The sequence below is a fragment of the Prinia subflava genome, chromosome 26 (genome assembly GCF_021018805.1).
Source record: "Prinia subflava isolate CZ2003 ecotype Zambia chromosome 26, Cam_Psub_1.2, whole genome shotgun sequence".
NCBI classification, from domain to species: Eukaryota; Metazoa; Chordata; class Aves; order Passeriformes; family Cisticolidae; genus Prinia; species Prinia subflava.
This window is the reverse complement of record NC_086272.1, coordinates 2,286,119-2,305,560: the sequence shown is the minus strand read 5'-3', so window position 1 is coordinate 2,305,560 and position 19,442 is coordinate 2,286,119. Positions and strand designations below refer to the sequence as shown.

The window sequence follows — 19,442 nt, the reverse complement described above, 5'->3', positions numbered from 1 at the left end:
ACCAGGAAGGTGGTCACTTTAACATTCAGGAGAAACTGAACATTCTCAAAAAATGATGTAACAGATTCAAAAGAGGGAAAGGAAAGGTTGAAAAGTTTCATCCCCTACTCCTCCTCTAACAAACTGCGTGCAATTACTAATAAATCCCCAAAACATGGTGCTGGAACTAGGACGCAGGGTAGGATGAAGAAACCACAAACCAAACATAGCTGGCACAAACTCCAGTACCTTTATAAACTTTCTATGAATCATGATCACTAAGCCCAGGAGGACAGCTATCCTAATCTGTGCTCTCCTACTGTAAAAGCTCCGTGTTAGAGACAACACTGGAGCTAGTTCTGGATAAGAAAAAAATCCTAGGGACCAGAAAGGTATTAAAACCACAAAAAAGCCTAGGGAACAAAACACAGGAAGGACTCCACCCCAAGGGACATTATAAATTCAAGCAGCAATGTGGCTACTGCCTGCTTTATCCCCACACAAAGGACAAACAAAATGCAATCAGTACAAGTTTCTTCCACTTTCTCAAGCCACTTGCGGGGCACCAGAAAGAAATTATTTTTCCTGGTTTAGGGCAAATTTGGGACCTCTGAATGGGGTTCCTCTGGAGAAGCAAACCAAAATGGCCCCTCCTCCGATTGGTCCAGGACAAAAAAGTCTTCTTAGAGAAAAGTGGAAAAAACTATTTCTTTAAAAAACAAAGTGGCTACAAGCATAAAGAATGAATAATATGAAACAATAAAACCTCTGGCTGCTCTGAAGAGAGATGGTAACACTGAGAGAGTCCTTGATGTGGGTGTATCTCATCTCACTCAGTCCCTTATCAGTTCCACCGGCGCTGGAAAATGCCCAGGTCCAGGCCCTGGTGGAACACGGGTGTGAGATCCCAGAGTCTCTCAGTGGTTTTCAGGCCAGGACAGTTTAAACAGTCCCAAGAAAAAAAGGAAAAAACAGTCCAGGGACCTTCTCTCCCTCAGCTAGCTCAAACTAACTGAAAGCAAAGGCAATCTCTGTCCCACAGTCTGTCCGTGCTTCAGACAAACACCGTCCAGGAGCTGGAATGTGCAGGAGGGAGTGCTGTTTCTCCAAACAAACTCAGCGCTGCTTCTTTCTCCCCCTTGGCTCTCAGAACCAGTCTGAAAGGTACAGAACTCAATACACAGCACCAACAGAACAGACAATTGGGGATACAAGCACCATCAAGTCACCCCAGCACAGGGAGGGTGCTGAGCTGGTTCTCCACGGGGCCGCCCCCGGCTCGCCGCCTGCTCCGTGCTGATGTCGGCGATGTCAAGGATGTCCCACAAGTGCTGGAGCTTCTGTGGGGACACCGCCAGGGTGACATCACTGCCACCCACGTCCCCACAAGGTGAGACCTGTGCCACAGCCACCAGCAGCACCTTGGAGCTGCCTGGGACAGGAGGCAGAGGTGTGTGGCGAGGTGTCCCCAAGGATGTCAGGCTGTGCAGTGGCTGCCAGGCCATCTCAGCAATGCAGAGCTGTCCCTGTGGGTATCACAGTGTCCCCTTGGGTGCCAGGCTGTCCAGTGGCTGCCAGGCTGTCCCCAGTTATCCTGTGCTGTCCCTAGGGGTAGCAGGCTGCCCTGACAGGTTCCAAGCTGTCCTGAGGGCTGTCAGGCTGTTCCAGGGGTGGCACACAGTGCCCATCTCGGCAATCTGGGGTACCCCGTGCCCACTGTGGGATGGCCATGATCAGCTGCAGGTGAGTCAGGTAAGAGGATCCACGTCCCACAGGCAATGGTGGGCTCTGGATGAGGAGGAGCAGGTGGAGAAGGAGGAGGAAGAGGTGGAAGGGGAGAAGGAGGAGGCAGCCTGGCAGGGTTCACCTGGGAAAAAGGGTAATCAATGACAGGGTAGTCCAGGATATGTCTGGCCCAGTCATTCAGCAGCTGGAAATGGTGGGACTGTCCCAGTCTGCACCCGCTGGGGAAGAAGAACCTGATGGGGACAGCAGAGGGGTCTCAGTGCTGCATCTCCAAGAGAGCACAACCCCAACCAGCCATCAGAGCCAGGCTGGGGCTGTACCTGATCCTGGACATCACCAGGTGGCTGCAGGACTTGTCGAGTGTGCAGAGGTGGTTGGGCTGAAAGAAGCAGCTCAGATCCTCATGGCCAGGATGAAGAGCAGGTGGCACACAGAGAGAATGCCTGGGGACTGAGAGCAGGGTTGGGACGCTCAGTGAGGATGGCCAAGGAACACTGAGCCCACAGCCAGGATCTCAAGTCCATGGCTGATACCTCAAATCCACAGCCAGGACCACAAACCCAGAGCTGGAATCCAGAGCCCATGGCCAATCAGAGGATCCCCTCCTCACTGGCACCATCACTGCTCCCAACCAGGTACCAGCCCCTGGCAGTCAGGTGGGAGGCTGTTGGGGTCTCTGCTGTTTCTCTGGGTCCTGCTCCGCTCAGCACCCCCGAGGTAGTGGGATTGAAGTTGAGAGGGCTCAAGGGGGTTTTGGAGACCCTAAGGGCCCTGCCCCTCTGCAGCCCCCTCCCTCCACATCCCATGCTCTGCCTGGCCCTTGACATCTCAGAGATGACCACAGGGGTGCCAGGGCTGTTTCCAGCCTGTGCCTCCAGCAGGGCCCTCCAGTGAGGACAGGGGTCACCCCATGCCAGGGGACCCTGGGGTTGGGGTGCAGCCCCTGCCCCACAGATCTGGGGCTGACGGGGCCCCGTGCCCAGCACGGCCTCCACCTCCATCAGCACCGTGGCCACTGGCACCACTCAGGATTTGGTGAAGCCACGGCTGCCAGTGCTGTCCCCGTGGGAGCTGACACTCATCTCCAAGGGGCTCTGGGAGTGCCACTGAGCCAGGACGTGCCAGGCCGTGCCATCCAACCAATGACACGCCATTCCACCCCACTCTCTGATTCAAGAATTGCTGCTCCTCCCTGTTGTGGGGCAAAAGTTGGAAGTAGATTTTCTCTCAGTGGCACTGGCCAAGCCCTGAGCCAGGGGCAGGACCTTTCCCTGGAGCTCTGAGGGTGCTGGGTTTGTTCAGCTGCAGCAGAGCAGACGCAGCTCAGAGCTCCCCAGGGGCTGCGGCTCCTCCCAAGGGGCAGCGCGGGGGAAGCTCCGACCTCTGCCCCGGGGGAGCAGGGACAGCACCCGAGGCAACGGCTGGGGCTGGGCCAGGGCAGGGTTGGGCTGGAGATCAGCAAAAGCTTCTTCTCCAGAGGGGCTCAGGCACTGACCAGGCTCCCCAGGGAATGCTCACAACCCCAAAGCTGCCAGAGCTGCAGGAGCCTTTGGACACCACTCCCAGGGATGCACAGACTGGGATTGTTGGGCTGTCCTGGACAGGGCCAGGGCTTGGACTCCATGATCCCCGTGGCTCCCTCCCAGCTCAGCCCATTCTGCAATTCTCACCCTTTGGCTCAGCCTTTGTGTCCCCTCCAGGCGCTGGCAGACCTGTTGGGTGGGGCAGGAGCAGGGCAGCCCCAGCGTTCCCGTCTGTGTGACACAGCAGTGACAGCCCCAACATTCCATCCCTGGAGACGCTCCAAGGGAAGTATCCACACCCGTGTCCAGTCAACAGAACTGACCGGCCACTGACCCTGAGTGACCACGGCCCTGCCAGCCCGGAGGCACCACTGGGGCAGCTGCATCTCAGCCGTGTCCCAGCTCCTGCAGCCCCTCCTCTGCCCTGAACCCTCCTGCACCACAGGGAGGGGCTCATTTCAGTGCCCCTCAGGCGTCTCCTCCTGGGGTTATAGAACACCTGGCAATGGAACCTTGGGGTGAAAAGTAGAGCTTTTAGTCCTCACTAGCAAAGCCAGAACTGAAACTTTGTTCCTTTTGCCTTGGTGCCTTGGAAGCCCCTGGATGTTTTCTGCACTGAGTTCCAGCCCCCAGTGCTCACTGAAGGCGCTCCCTGCAAATGTCACACTGCCAGTGCCCTGTCCTTGTGTCACCTGCTGTGGCTGGGCACGAGCAGAGCTCCTGGACTTGCATTTCCATGTGGAAACCAAAACTGAGGGACTGGAGATGCTTGAATATAAAAACTGGAATGGGAGTATCTGTTGAGGGGAAAATCTTCCCCTCCTGTGCCAGCCCATGTGAACTGCGGAATTCTCTTCTGCTGTTGAACTTGAGGTGTCCGGATGAGCAGGAAAGGTGAATCTGAGACAGGAGTTTTCCTTTTTTTATAAATGAAGGTCCCAAAAACATCCAAATTCAATTTTAGCAACAATTTTTAATTGAGATGAGTATAATCATCTTGAAATGAATAGAAGCATATTTAGATTAAGGTTCTGATAAGGCAGAAGCAAAACCGTTCAGGGTACGGAGCGGGACCATTTCCATACTCACGTATAATGCAAGACAAATCTTCAGTTTGATAGGCTGATGCATATGGATTTTTTTTCCTGTAAATCTTCTCCTATTTGCAGTTCTTGAAATTTACATCGGCATATGCTCCCCTTATTGATAGGGGATCTTCTGTCATTCTAGTGGTCTTTTTCAGATGAGGGCTTGCATTATTCCTCGTTGTCCTTCCAATAACCTTACAGGTTGTGCATGCGTATTAAGCGTTGTGTTATGTAAGTAAGCATTATGTTCCAAAAATTAATTTGGCAATCAGTACATAAAGCTACAACTTCAGAAGCCGTTTCAACTTTGCTCATCTCAAGAACGAACCTTGGGCCAACTCCATTCCTACCCCAATGCTAACTCTATGTTGGGACATTGCTTATCTCAAACTACATCCTGCATCCTATTTTAACGTATAACATCTGCAAAGGGGCCTAACTGCTTTGTAACCTAATTTCCCTTATTGCTTTATAACACCTATTTTCTAAAATATTGATAGAGATACAATATTCATCAGCACGAATTATAATCCATTTATAACACTTTGCTAAGGGAAAGCCTCAGTACAGAAAGAACATTGTGCCCTTGGCAAGGAGGGATTGTGTTAAAAGAGCTGTCACATCCCTGCTGGGTTGGACATGGAAAGTTGTGGTGCCATCCTTTCCTTCCCTCCAGCCCTCAGCCAGAACTTGGATTGAACAGGGACATGAGGAGAGAGGAATTTCCCTGCCAGGGCAGGGCTGTGGTGCAACACATCCCCCAGAAGGAGTCTGGAGCAGCCCAAGGCTCTGTGTGCCCAGGCAGAGGCAGGCAGGACGCAGAGCTGTCAGCAAAGGAAGGGACCAGCCAGGTGGGGCAGCCGGGGGATGAGGACAGCCTGCAGGGACAGAGGCGCAGGGCATGGACACCGTAGAACAGCCTGGGCTGCACAGGGCACAGGATGGGCAGCAGCTGAAAGGCCCTGACACAGCCAACTCCTGCAGCACTTGGGCCACAGCTGCTGGCCCTGGGCCTGAGCCATCAGAGGAGACAAGTGACCCTTGCAGGCCTGGGGCCTCATTGCCTCCTTGTCCCTGCTCAGCAGCCTGGCAGGGGCCGCCCCATGGTGCTGCCCTTGGCATTGCACATCCCCACATCCCAGTGGCCCGGGAAGAGCCCTGAGCAAGGAGAGAGGGACAGGATCTGCCTTGCCAGGGGCTGGGGCTCAGGCCTTGGCTCTTGGCCTTCCTGAAACACATCCAGGTTTGCTCAGCATCAGAGACACCTTTGCCTTGTTTGTCCCCACCTTTCAACACTGCCTGCAGTGTTCTGCTCTGACTGGAACCTGGGGACACTTTCTCAATCGTGTTGCTCGATGAGACCCATTTAAACCAGAGGAAACCTGAGTATTTCTGCTTAATTCTTGAGAACTCTGAATTGGGCAGAGCAGCAGCCCCAGCTCAGGGCTGTGGGCAGCAGGGCAGGGGCTGCAGCAATGGCTGCTCAGGCCAGCACAGACCTGTTCTCCTGGGAAAGGCTCTGGGGGCAGCTGGCATGTGCCAGGAGCAGGGCAGGAGCCCGTGGGTGTGCAGAGGAACCCTGGCAAGAGGCTGCCCTGTCCCTGGGGCAGCAGGAGCTGCCTGAGGAGCCCCAGGGCCAACTCTCTGCTGCTGTGCTGGGCAGCAGGGCTGGCCCTGGGGCTGCAGGAGCTGCCTGAGCTGAGCATCTCCTGAGCACTGCAGACACAGAGTGGCTGTCCCTGAGCTCCAGTGCCTGCAGTTCCTGCTGCAGGGCCAGACAGGGCTGGGCTGCTATGTGGGGCTGAGCAGGGAGAGGAAACCACGGACCTTTGGTTATAAGAGGCTTTCCAGTGTCAGAATGATCTCCATGGTTCCATGTGGCCTCACAGTGTCACTCTGGTCCCCTTGGTTCCATGTGGCCCCACAGTGTCACTCTGGTCCCCTTGGTTCCATGTGGCCCCACAGTGTCACTCTGGTCCCCTTGCTCACACCAGGCCCTGCAGTGTCACAAGGCACCTTTGGTTCTCTGGGGCTGCAGTGTCTGTTCTGCCCATGAGCAGGGTCAGCACCAAAGACACAGACACAAAGTTCAGCAATGGTGTGATTTATTCTAATGCAGAGCTGCAAAGAATCACAAAAGCAGAAGCTCAGCAATGCACCCAATCATCACTACCAAGGATTGCCTGCAGTGATTACGAAAGAGACAGCAGCAGTCACCCTCAGACTTTGCCATCACCCAGACCCACACATCAGCTGGGGGAGCTGTCACAGCCAAGGACTGCAGAGCCACTCCCGGACACTGGGAATTCCTGCAGGGGCCTCCAGCCACAGGTGAGGCTCCAACCTGGCTGGGAGAGGGCCCAGCTCTGACAGTGCTGAATAAACAAACTGACAGCACTTCTAGTGCAGGAACATCTGGTTTCATTCTCCTCTTGGGTTTCTCCCAAAGCCTGGCCAGGGCTCAAGGAGGAACCAAGGGAGCTGACTCTGACCATACAGCCCCAGACAAGGCCAGATGTCAGATTTCATGCCCTTGTCCGGTTTCTAACTACAGAAAGGTCAATCCATGTTTAAGTGATGAGTGGATCAATTTATCACAGCACTAATGACCATGCATATTTCATTATGGAGCAGATACAAAGATAACCTTTGGTTGGAAGGTTCATCCAGAGGTCACCTTTGGCTCAGGGCCTGTTGTTCAGGCCTCACTCAGGCCTGTTGTCCAGGCCTTGGCACTTCAGGGACATGGTTTAGTGCTGGGCTTGATAGTGCTGGTGAACGGCGGAACTGGATGTGCTCAGAGGTCTTTCCCAACATGAAGGATTCCATAAATCCAGGATTCCATCTGCTGGATTCATCCAAGACCATGTTAGCAGCATTACTTTGGTCAAAAAGTTTCCTCTTGCTCAGCTCTTGTGGCCTAAGGCTTCAGCTCCTTCAGCTCCTGGTGCTAAGCTGCTCATGCTGAACGAGATGACTCGGAGAGAAGAATACAGAGTTCATGCAATTCCTTCATGGACACTGAGAGGGGAGGGTATGGAAACAGGAGCATTGTTTGGTGTGGCCTCCCCTCTACCCTTCACACCTTTCAGGGCTTTGAACCAGCCCAGAGCTTTCTCCAAGAGTGCAATGGAGCAGCTGTTCCTGCTCCCAGCTCTGGCTCTTCCCAGGCTCTGACCTTGCCTGCTTTTGTCCCTCTTGCTGTGCCCTCTGTTCCCCTGTGCTCGGTGGCTGCTGCCCAGGACTGTGGGACTGGCACAGATCCAGTGGTCGAGCTCCTCATTTCTCTGCCCTTAGAGCTGCCTGGGCACAGCAGCCTTTTCCATCTGGAAGCTGCACATGGAGAGGGAGTCCCCACCTCTGTTCCTTGCACAGCCCCCAGGAGCCCAGGGCTGCCATCTCAAGGCCCTGCTGGCCCTGAGGGCTCCCAGGTGCCTCAGGCTGCTGTGACACCCCTGCACACAGAGGGAAGAGTGGCAGGGCTGTGCTCAAAGTCAGCTCCATGTGCTGCTGCTGCTGCTGCTGTGGGGGTCATTTGTGCAGCCCTGCCCAGAGGGAGGGATCAGCTCCAGGCCCTGCTGCTGCTCCCTGGGCTCAGCCCCAGGTTGGTTGTTGCTGGCAGTGCCAGCAGAGGCGGTGGCTGCAGCAGCGGGTGCTGACAGTGCCCCAAGCCCCGGGGCCGCAGGGGTCCCTGGGCTGGGGCTGGCAGGGAGCTGCCCCTTGTTCTCCCTCTGCCCTGCAGAGCTGGGCTGGGCACAAGTGGGGCAGCACAGCAAACAGGGAGCCTGCCAGACTCCTGCAGCCCTGTCTGCTCAGAGTTTGGGCCTTGGAGCTGCAGGTGGGCAAAGGCAGCTGCTTCTGCTCCCTCTGTGTGTCCCCGTGTCCAGCAGTGCTGCTCCATCAGTCTGTGCCCAGCAATGGGGAAAAGCCCTGCTGGGCCAGGAGCTGCCGGGCTGTGCCTGAGCAGCTCAGCCAGCGGGAAGGGAGCTGCTCCACACGGGAACCAGCAGCAAAGCACTGGAGCACCTCGTTCTTGGGCACAGCCCAAATTCTGGGAGGGAATAACAGAGTTATTCACGTGCATTGGTGCGTCAGCACTGCAGGTGCTGTGCCTGCAAACACATGGTTCGAGATGTGCAAAGGAATTCTGCAACTCTTGACTGGATCAGGATGTCACCAGTGCTGAACTCCAGTTTAGTCCAAAGCAACCACTTTCCACCTCTGCTGGTCCCTGCTAGATCTTTTTCTTCAGGGTATCTAGACAGAAGCAAACAGAGGAGGAGCCTACATTTTCATTGTTTATCCAAAATGTATCTCATTTTGCTGTACATTCCTCTTTTAGGATGTGTTATCTGCTTAACAAGGAAAAGAAAAAAGGAAAAAGCAGGAAAATAAGAAAGGGAGAACAAAAAACAAACATGTAGTGAAAAATCTTCTGTACCTTTAGATTAAGAGGTAGCTGATCTTCTTAAAAAGACAACTAAATTACTTAATTTGTGAATGCTTTGATGGCATGGATCCATCTCACTGACCTCAGTATCCTCTTTTAAAAGATTATGGGTTTTCTTTCCAATATTAAGTTATTTGAAATTGTTGTTGAAGCATTAAGAAACTGACAGATGGATTGTGCATGACTGTGTCTTGAGGGTAAAAAATATTACAGTTTGACACTTCGACCTAGAGTTGCAACTGAAAGTTGTAAATCCCAGTGGATTGTGTGGCAGCAGCCGTTCCTTGAGAATTTGCAGCATCACAAAGACTTCATCAGTGGGCTTGGGGGTGCTTGGAGCTTTGTCCTGTTCCACTCTGGGATGTCATGAAACAGGACTTCACCTGCCAACATGCCAGGTCACGTTCTGCCACCCCAGCTTCTTGGACCCTGTATCCTCCAAAGCAGACACAAAGTGTTTCTGCTGCTCCTCCCTCGACACAAATCCACAGAGCTGGGATTTTCCCAAGTCTCGTGTCTCAATTGTTCCATATTCCGGAAGAACCAGCAGCCCATCCCAATGAATACGGTGAGTTACACAGATGGTTGTCAGCTCCCCTTCCTGCCTAGAAATCCTGAAACTGCTTCTGAATGATGCTCCCTTCAGCTCTTGGACACCTACTCACAATGAGCTGGGACAAAAATGCCCTGGCCACTGGCTTACAAGTGAGTTATGCCAAACTTAGAACTCTGTGGGAAATCTCTATCTATCCCTGTCCTTTTAGTATATCCATACATGGGGATGTGCATGGATGTGTCTTGTGCAAAGAGGAAGGAGTGTGCAAGCAACGTGACTGACACTTTCACTCTGTGTTCATTCCATACCCATGGGTACAAAGACATTATGGAAACCCTGGCACACACAGACCCTTCTGTCCCTGCACACAGAGACATCCCAGAGCCCCTGGCACACACAGACCCTTCTGTCCCTGCAGACAGAGACATCCCAGAGCCCCTGGCACACACAGACCCTTCTGTCCATGCAGACAGAGACATCCCAGAGCCCCTGGCACACACAGACCCTTCTGTCCCTGGGTACAGAGACATCCCAGAGCCCCTGGCACACACAGACCCTTCTGTCCATGCAGGCAGAGACATCCCAGAGGCCCTGGCACACACAGACCCTTCTGTCCCTGCAGACAGAGACATCCCAGAGCCCCTGGCACACACAGACCCTTCTGTCCCTGGAGGACGCAGCGCGGCGGGTGGGGCCGGTTGGTGGCAGCGAGTCCCGCACAGCAGGCCAGACCCGGCTCCAGCCCTGCCAGGCCCTGACAAGGCTCAGTGCCAGCTCCTCTGCAATGGGAAAGCCCTTCAGCCTTGTCCCTGCCCACAGGAGCACTGCTGGCCTGGCAGCACAGCTTGTTTTCCCCACAGGCTGCAGGAGATGAGAACACAACCCTGGCAAACACTGACTGGAAGCCACAGCTCTGGGTGCGCCCTATTGTCACCATGAGATTCTCCCAGTATTCTGAGCGTTCATACTAAAGTAGAAGTGTGCACCTTCTCACGCTCATTCATGTAAACAAGGAGATTGTGTTTTGTAAATATTGCTATTGTTTTGAATTCCTTCTCCAAGAGAAGGGGAGGTTGAATGACAGTCCCTCTGACCAATGCCGTTGAGAGGTGGGAATGCCACTCTCCAATCCATGGGCACCTTGCTAAAAGTATATAATAGGAAGTAATAAACAAAGCAGGAGATTCTCCCTGCTGCTCTGATCTCCCCAGATTCATGGCTCCATGTGTCTTTTCAGGCGAGGCTCCCAGTGACACCCCATGAACCTCAGCCCTGGCACCACTGTCTGCCCCAAGCTTCAGGGGATGCAGTGGGAGCCCGGCTGGGCTCTGCCCTGGGGCCATCCTGCAGGGACAGCTGCAAACAGGGAGCATTTCCTTGCCACAAACAGCCAAGCCAGGGGTACAGGGCAGCTGCTCCAGCCTGCACTGCACTGCTGTGTGCTGTGCCCTGGGGCTCCCTGCAGAGGGGACTTGCACTGGTGTGCCAGAGGAGACAAAGAAGCTTCAGCTTAACCTTAGTGAGGTGGGTGGGTGGGCTGGGAGAGTGGGGAGGCTCAAGGGGATTCACAGAGCTCATCCTGCTGGAAGGACAAGGAAAAGGGAGTGGGAACTCAGCACTGAGGAGAGCTGAGGGCTGGACAGCAGCTCTCACTGACACTAAAATGCCACAGGACCTCGGAGATATTGCTGCTCTTCAGCCAGTGACAGGATGAGGCCCTAAACCTGGGGTTTGGTCTTCCTTGTGGTAAAGGCCATCAAGGAAGGCAACAGTGTGACGGAGACTGTGATGGGCTGGGAACTCACTGGGGGAAAGGAGGGAGCAGTTGTGAAATTTAAAAGTAGGTGGAGGAGAGAAATCTGCAGGGAAGGGCTGAGCTACACCTTGGGCAAGTTGATAAATGTCATTTGGGGTCATCCCAGATTGATTGCATTTCAGAAGTTCTTGATCAAGTTTAATTTTGGAGGGTGTGATGTTTTCCCTCGGAGATGTACACTCTGCAAACTTGAGCTGAATTGCCCAAGTGCTCAAGCAAGTCTCTGCTGCAGGTCACACCATTTCTTCTTTGGCTGATTCTGGTCTGGGGCTGAGCTCCAGCAGAGCCCTGGCAGAGCCCAGAGCAGCCTCAGCATCCGCAGAGCCCGGCTGCAAGGAGAGAAATCAGAACCCGCCCGTCAGCTGAAGGCTCCTGTCCCCCTTGTCCCAGTGCCCGCCGTGCCCAGGCCATGCTGGCCGTGCCCAGAGCAGTGCCCAGAGCTGCCCATCATTGCTGCCCTTGGCAGCAGAGCAGGAGGGCAGGACGTGCCCAGCCTGCAGCCAGCCGTGGCACATCCACCTCCTCAGCAGCTGCCCACAGCAGGATGCTCCTGTGCTGGCTGCCATCTCCCAAAAGCTCTGATCCCACCCAGGACAAGAAGACGGGACCCACCTGACGCCATCCACCGCTGGAAGAAAAGCTGCTCCCAAACGATGTCCTCAGCCTTCTCCAAGGGCACGGCCCATCCACGGCACGGCTGGTCCCAAGCACTTCCCCATCCAGACTGGACAACACCTAGAACGCTTCCTTTAGAGAAACAAACAGCAAATTAATGAAAATAGACTACAGACAAAAAGGGAAAATGGCACAGTGGATACTGGGGGCTGTTGGCAGGGCCAGGAGCCCACACCCATTTCACACCCACCCCCGCTCATGCCCCCCAGCCCTGCCAAAATGCAGCGTGGCAGCCCACTGAAAAATCAGTTGCTTCCACCCCAGCAAAAGGGGAAACCTTTGTTTCCCGGCCAGCCTGTGCAATGCCCAAATCTGGGAGCATCCCCCTGTGTGTGCACTCATCTGCAAATTCACTGTGGAGCCTGGCTTTGAAGAAGGTGCCAGAATCAAAGTCCATCATCTTCAGCTTTGTGGTGGCCTGGTCGAGGAAGAGGTTTTCATCCTTGATGTTGTCCTGGCTGTCTCCAGCAGCAGCAGCCCCACCTGGCACAGCTTCTCCAGGGGCTCCTTCTCCTTCCCTGGGGGTGAGACCAGGCTGTCAGTGTTCTGCCCAGGGCCCCAGCTGGCAGTGACCCAGGACAAGCCAAAGCAGCTGGGATGGCAGCCAGCAGTGCTGGGCAGAGCAGCTCAGCTCCAGCACAGGGGCTGTGTCTTCCCATCTGATGACCCCTGTGCAGTGACACAGGCAGGACAAAAAAGTCTGGGTCCTTTGCTTCTGATTGCCAAGGCATGTGTGGAGCTGGAACTTACCAGGGCCCTGCATCGCTGTTTCTGTGGCTCTCTCCCTTCTTCTATGGCAGATGACTATCCTGCATCCAGGGATGACTGAACAGGTCTTCTACTGAAGGCCGGTCCACATCCAGCATGGATAAACACCGCCGGATGACATCTTGGCACTCTGGCGAGAGAAACCAGAAACCGCTGGTCAGTTGGAGAAGGCTCCTGTCTGTCCCACTGTTCCCATTCTCAGGCCATGCTGCATTTGCTCAGAGCTGGGCCTAAACTTTCCCAGGAATTCCCTGTTTTGGAGGAAAGCAGGACAGCAGGACACGTGCCACCTCCTCAGCAGCTGCCACAGCCCACTGCTGTGTCCCAGCACTGGCATTTCCCCCGTGCCCAGAGATGAGGATTCACCTTGAGAGAGCCGTGGTGGCAGCGAGAGCTGATGGTCCCAGCTGATCTTGTGGCCCCTCCTGAAAGGGTGCTCCCCACACACCATCTGGTGCAGCAGGATGCCCAGGGACCAGACGGTAGCTGGCTGTCCATAGTACCAGCCAAACTGGTTCCATTCCGGGGGACTGTATGACGGTGTTCCTATGGAATACAGATGGAGTTCATCAGGGGGATGCTGCTGCTCCCAGAGCCTGGCCCCAGCATCCCTGGGCGTGCAGGGGCTGCCCCAGTGGCACGTGGTGTGACCTGCTGCCCTCTGGCCAGCACCTGGGACTTGTGTACAAACTTAGGGTTGGAAAAGAAGCCACTGGTGTCGGAAGGTGGCAGTGGAAGCCCTGGCAAGGCCCAACCATGACAAGCAAAACCCACTCAGTGCTGGGGAAAAACCATGCCTTACTCGTCCCTGCCTGCATTGCCCCAAAAAACATTATGAACCCAAAGCAAACCAGGCAATCACAGCAGTCCAAGCCCTTTCTCACCTGCTCCCCAAACTGGCTGGTGCACATGTTCTGGCTCCCCTCTCAGCCACCCCCACCCACGGGTGCTTCTGTTGGGCTGGCTGCCCCAGCCCCAGTCCCAGTCCCAGGCAGAGTGGCTGGCAAAGGCTGCCAGCAGGGCTGGAAGCTGGTCCCCCCACCCACTTGTGTTCAAAAGCAACTGGGCTGAAGACTCAGTGCCATGAGTGGCAGGGAAAGGGAGAATCCCCAGAGCCACACCCAGGCTGGGCTGTGAGATGTTGGGCCAGGAGATGTCTGCAATGGGGAGCACACCCCTGCGAGGGCTCACCTGCAAAGTGAGTATAGGCTGTGTCTTGTAGGTAGGTGCCACAGCCAAAATCGATCAATTTGGCCTGCCCGGTGGCCAGGTCAAGCAGGATGTTCCCTGGCTTGAGGTCGCGGTGCAGGACCCCGCAGCTGGTGCAGTGCCGCACGGCCTCCAGCACCTGGCGGAACAGCTCCCGCGCCACCTCCTCGCACAGGAACCGCCGTGCCCGAATGAAGTGCTGGAGGTCCTGAGAACGCTCCGGGCGCTCCATGATGATAATGATGTCTTTGGGGAGCTCCAGCCACTCCAGCAGCTGGACGACACCAGGGAAGCCAGTGGAGACCTTGTGCAGCAGCACGATCTCCAGTGGTGCGCTGGTGCCGTTGGGCTGTGGGAGGAGCACAATGTTGTCAGTGGGGCTGAGGCCGTGCCAGGGGTCAGGGACCCCTCAGCCAGCCCGGGATGCTCTGCACCCTTTGCTGGCCCCACGCCCGCTCTCCCTCCAGGCGTCCTGGCGGCTTCCACCCTGCCAGGCCTCAGCTCATCCCCGCCCGGCATGGCCCAGCTTCTCCTGCTGGCCCCGCTCACTCACCAGCTCACCCCAATGCCGGACACGGTTCCGTGGCACCCTTTTGATGGCCACCTGCAAGCCAAGGGGAGCAGCAGGCTGAGCTCACTGCCTGCCCTGCCCAGCCCCAGCCTCCTTCTCCTTCACCCTCCTCCTCCTCCTGCGCCCCTTCCTCGTGCACCCACCACCGGCCCTGCCGCTCACCGGGGCACGGTCTGAGAGCCGTGTGGCCGCCCAGACGCTGCCGAAGCCGCCGTGGCCCAGCAGCGAACCCAGGCGGTACTGCTCCTGGAGGGCCTGCTGCGCCTTCCCTGCCGGCGAGACGCGGCTGTCAGCGCTCGGCCCGGGGCCAGGAACGGCCCCCGAGCGCCCCTCGAGCGGCCCGGGCTGGGCATCCCCAGGCATTTGCTCCTGGCAACGGGACAGCAGCGGCTCAGGGCCAGCGGCCGCGCTGCCAAGCGGAGGAGCTTGGGCTGGGGAAGCCGCAGTGGAGGCGGCGGGAGCAGCCGCACCGCCTGTGTCCTCTGCGGGCCTAGGGACGAGCTGGGGCCGGGGCCGGGGCCGGGGCCGGGGCCGGGGCCGGGGCCGGTGCCGGTGCCGGTGCCGGGGCCGGGGCCGGGGCCGGCGCCGGGGCCGGGGCCGGGGCAGCGGCCGGGGCCGGGGCTGGGGCAGGGGCTGGGGCCGGGGCCTGGGCTGGGCTCGGCACAGGTGCAGCCAAAGGCCAGCAATGCTGCCCCAGCCCCAGGCACTGATGCCCGCCCAGCAGCGCCATCGCCAGCACTGCCAGAGCCGGGCGAAGGCGAGACCGCGGCGGGACGCCCGGGGGCAGGGACGGGGCAGCCCCGCCCGGGGCCGGGGGTGGGCCCGAGGCATGGCCCGGCCCAGCAGGGGAGAGGGAGACTGGGTTGGGAGGGGGACACTGTGAAAGGGAGAGGCTGCGGGACTGTGGGAGAGGGAGAGGGGAAGCACGGGTTGGTCAACAAAGCCGCTTTTTTCTTCTCTGCTTCTGCTGCTGCTGCTGCCGCTGCTGCTGCTGCTGCTGCAACTGAAGCTCCAGGGCCGTTTGTCCCCTTGTCAGTTTTTTCCGTTGCCCCCTCTGCCTCACACCGAGCCCTGCACTCCCCGGGGCAGCCCCTGAGCCTGTCCAAACACGGGAACTTCGCCGTTTTCAGTCAGGGCCCAGTCTTGACTCCTGCACAGTGACAGAGGAATCCCCTTGGCTGTTGCTGTGCATTGTCCCTGCTGAGGGTCAGACACTGTCACAGCACATTCCCTGAATGCAGAATTTGTACCTGACCCAAGCACTGCACTTGTGTCTCTGGCATTGCTTTCCAAGAAAAACAGGGGAAGGCAAACTGGATGTAGCTGATGGTATTTTACAGTGTCTAAATCTTGCCAAGTCTTGGATGTCAGAGGTGAGACCCATTTAGAATTAATGAGATGGAGAAGTAGTTTAAGATGGAAAGGGTGACAGAGAAATAAACAGAGGAAAACATCTTGGGTTGTTTCTTTCCACTTTCATTTCATTTCCTAAAAGCTGTTTCAGCTTTTCCAGAATTTTCTCCACAGTCCTGTCTGCTCTTTCCAAGAACCTTTCCCGGAGAACAAGTTGCACCATCTGTCACAAGATAGCCCACCCATGCAGCTTATCTTGACTTTCCCCAACATGTGTGAAGCAGGAGTCTTGCAGCAAAGCAGGAGAAAGGTTTTGAGAACTTGACAGCTTTTTCTTTCCTTTCCCCTTGTGGGCTGGGGAGTTGTGCCATTGGGAAGGTTTTCATTGTTCCTGTTCTACCCGAAGCAAACAGGACGGGCTCCCAGGGGTACCTACTGGGAGTCTGTTATCGTCCACCCAAGCAGGAAGAAGAGGTGGACAACTTCTTCTCTAAGAAGCTGGAGAATGTTTCAGGATCACCAGCCCTTGTTCTCGTAGGTGACTTTAACCTACCAGACATCTGCTGGGAACTCAGTACAGCGGCAAAGAGGCAGTGCAGGAAGGTTTTGGAGTGGATGGAGAACAACATTTTGTGACAGCGGATGAGTGAGGCCAGCAGGGGAGGGACTATGTTCGACCTGTTGTTTGCAAATAGAGAAGGGCTGGTGGGAGATGTGGTGCTTGGAGGCTGCTTGGGCACAGGGATCATGAAATTACAGAGTTCTCAATATGTGGTGAATTCAGGAGGGACATCAAAAAGATTTTTACATTGGACTTCTGGAGGGCAGACTTTGGCCATTTTAGGAGACTTACTCAGAGAGTTCCTTGGGAAGGAGCCCTTAAAAACAGAGGAGTCCAGGAAAGGTGGGTGTGCTTCAGTGCAGAGATCTTGAGGGCACAGGAACAGACTGTCCCTGTGTGCTGAAAGATGAGCTGACAAGGCAAACGTCCAGCCTGGATGGACAAGGAGATTTCAGAGGAACTTAGGAACAAAAAGAGGATGTATCATTTTTGGAAGGAGGGTCAGGTGTCTCAGGAAGTATTTAAAGGATCATGTAGGAAAAAAATATTAGGGAGGCCAAAGCTCAGTTTGAAGTCATTTTGGCAACTTTTGTAAAGGATAATAAAATATCTTTTTACAAATATATTAATGGCAAAAGGAAGGGAAATACAAATCTTTTTTCTTTATTGGATGTGGGAGGGAACTTAGGAACTGCAGATGAGGAGAAGACAGAAGTGCTTAATGCCTTCTTTGGCTCAGTCTTTAGTGGGAAGACGGCTTGTCCTCAGGACATGTGATGACATCAGCTCCTTTTCCTGTGAGGAGGAATCTAACACGGCCCTGCTTCCAGTGCCGCCCTGAGATCCGCCTCCTTGCTGCATCACTTGCACCCTCCCTGCTCCGCCTTCGGCCCCGCCTGCCTTCTCGTCTATTGCCACGGCCCTTGGGTCTGGCAGCTGAGGCACTTCCTGGTTGCTTTCATTCTGCTTGGGAGCTGGAGAAGGCATTTCCTGCCCTCTGCCCGCACGGCCGGCCAGGGACGAACAAAGGGAAGCTGTGTTCTCACTCTTGGAATGCGCGGAATGCAGACCAAAGAACCACATTATTTTAGACAGCCTTTATATCTCTTTTGGCTCGGAGAGGGACGATTTTGAAACAGAAAGACAGAGAGATGTCTTTTCTGTGGCTAAAATTGCAGTTTTACAGTTCGCAGTGAATGTTTGCAAGGTATCTATCGCTTTTTTCCAAATTACACCTAATTCTGAACGATTCTTTGCTCTTTTTCCTTGTAAAACTACAGCGTCTCATATTAATCTTCCTTTTTCCTTCCATCCTGCTTCACTAAATAAAAGTGAGGGCTGATGTAATTTCCCTTTCTTCTGAGCCCATTGGGTCGACTGATTTATATCAGAGTCTTTAAGTTTTTCGCCTCTTTTCGAGACAATGGACGCCAAGAGCTGCACGGCAGCTATAAAATCTCGGTCCATTTGTTTGTAAACTTGTGTATCCATCCACGTCTGCCGCTCTTACCTTCTCTCTGCTGACAGTGGGTGGCACTGTATCCTTTCCGAACAGTCCAATCGGCAGACGCTCCCCGGCCTGCCCCGCGAATTTCAGGATAGGGGCCCGCAAGCGACGCACTCGCCTCCTAAAACCAAAACGGGGGCTTCTCTCATTTAAGCTAGTTGCATTCAAGCTAATCGCATTCAATCTAATCGCATTTAAGCTGATCACATTCAAGATAATAAACCAGGCTCAGTCCCTGTTCGGGCACCATTTATAAGCTGAGGCCTGGTAGACCGGGGGCTAGAGCAACGTGAGTCCGACCACTATGGTTATAAGCACGTACTCCGGTTTATTTCCCGAGATGGCGGGTTATATACAGAGAGAGTCGTTTACAGTTAGCAGGTGCATTCTGATAGGCAGTGAGAGTACAGAAGTATGTAAGCTATTGCAGTTTAAGGCAGCCACCGTGTCTTCTCAGTAACTGTTCTATGCTATTAGCACTCCTACCTTAACACATTCCCAATACCACATAACCTTATCTGGTACTACGTATGTTGGACATACGAGGCCTACGAGGCCCAGGCCTGAGGCCTGGTCTTAGGCCCAGTTGTGGATAGCTCTACCTTATGATATAAGCCATCCTGCTACACTGCTGAGCCACTTGGATGTTCAAAATCCATGGTCCCAGATGGGATCCAGCCCAGGGTGTTGAGGGAGCTGGCAGATGAGCTTGTGAAGCCACTCTCCATCATTTCTCAACAGTCCTGGCTCACTGGTGAGGTTCCAGAGGACTGGAGGTTGGCCAATGTGTTGCGTGACCCCTACACCCTAAGGGTAGAAAAGAGGATCCTGGTAATTATAGGCCAGTTTGATATGGGAAACATATCTAAAATTCAGAATTTTAGAAGCATTTAATGTGCTTAAGCAGATGGAGGGGAAGCAGAAATATACAGCTTATTTAGCAATCCTGTAAAAGCAGAAAAACAACTTGTAACAGAACACATGAGGTTTTAGTTGCTAGCTAAAGGCCACAGAGATAAGATGTATATTGTGTATATTGTGAAAACTCAGTAAAGCAAGACTTAGGTATAGTGAAAACCCCATAAAGCAGAACCTGTGGCTTAAGAAATCAGAAAGAACAAGACTCGTGGTTTTGGCTAGGACAAAGTGACCTGGGAGTTAGCCAAACCTTCACTGCACCTGCCCAGAGGAAGAGGTCAAACAGTGAACAACTGAGGAAGACCTCTTACTTCATCAGAAGACCCCAGCCTGCAACCATCAGGAGATGTGGCAGCAAAGAAAACTAATTATAATAGGAAGTGCAAGGAGGCGGAGAGTGGGCAGAGAATGGGCGGGGAGGGAGGGGTTGTTTTGTGGGATGAGTGTATTTAAACCTTAAACCTGTCTCAACCAGGTACGCAGGTATGGTGGAAAATCCCCCTTGTGTCCCAGATGGAAATAAAACATACCTGCTTTACAGTTTGAATTGTAAATCCTTATCCCACAACTCAAGTCAGCCTGAACTCAGTACCCAGTAGGGTACTGCAGCAGCTTATACTGAGTGTCATCACACAGCACCTACAGGATGGCCAGGCTATCAGACCCGGCCAGCACGGGTTTAAGAACAGAAGGTCGTGTTGGACCAACCTGGTCTCCGTTT

At 54.6% G+C, this 19,442-nt stretch overlaps 1 protein-coding gene across 1 annotated transcript; it reads right to left on the bottom strand.

Annotated features, from left to right (window-relative positions):
- Positions 1–12,624: 12,624 nt before the first annotated feature.
- Positions 12,625–18,422, bottom strand: LOC134562193 (serine/threonine-protein kinase pim-1-like). Its single transcript, XM_063419616.1, has 8 exons — positions 18,406–18,422; positions 17,807–17,924; positions 15,031–15,239; positions 14,544–14,928; positions 14,364–14,414; positions 13,793–14,159; positions 12,968–13,147; positions 12,625–12,731 (listed from the first exon to the last, which is right to left on the bottom strand). The coding sequence occupies exons 1-8, from the start codon at positions 18,420–18,422 to the stop codon at positions 12,625–12,627; spliced, it is 1,434 nt and encodes a 477-aa protein (XP_063275686.1).
- Between the last annotated feature and the right edge of the window lie 1,020 nt (positions 18,423–19,442).

Bases quoted from the DNA above. Each gene is read 5' to 3' on its own strand.
- LOC134562193 (XM_063419616.1), bottom strand. The intron at 14,415-14,543 runs GTGAGCGGCAGG...CTTGGCTTGCAG, and splicing joins GGCTCTCAGACCGTGCCCCG to GTGGCCATCAAAAGGGTGCC. The intron at 12,732-12,967 runs GTGAATCCTCAT...TTCTCTCGCCAG, and splicing joins GCCACCACGGCTCTCTCAAG to AGTGCCAAGATGTCATCCGG.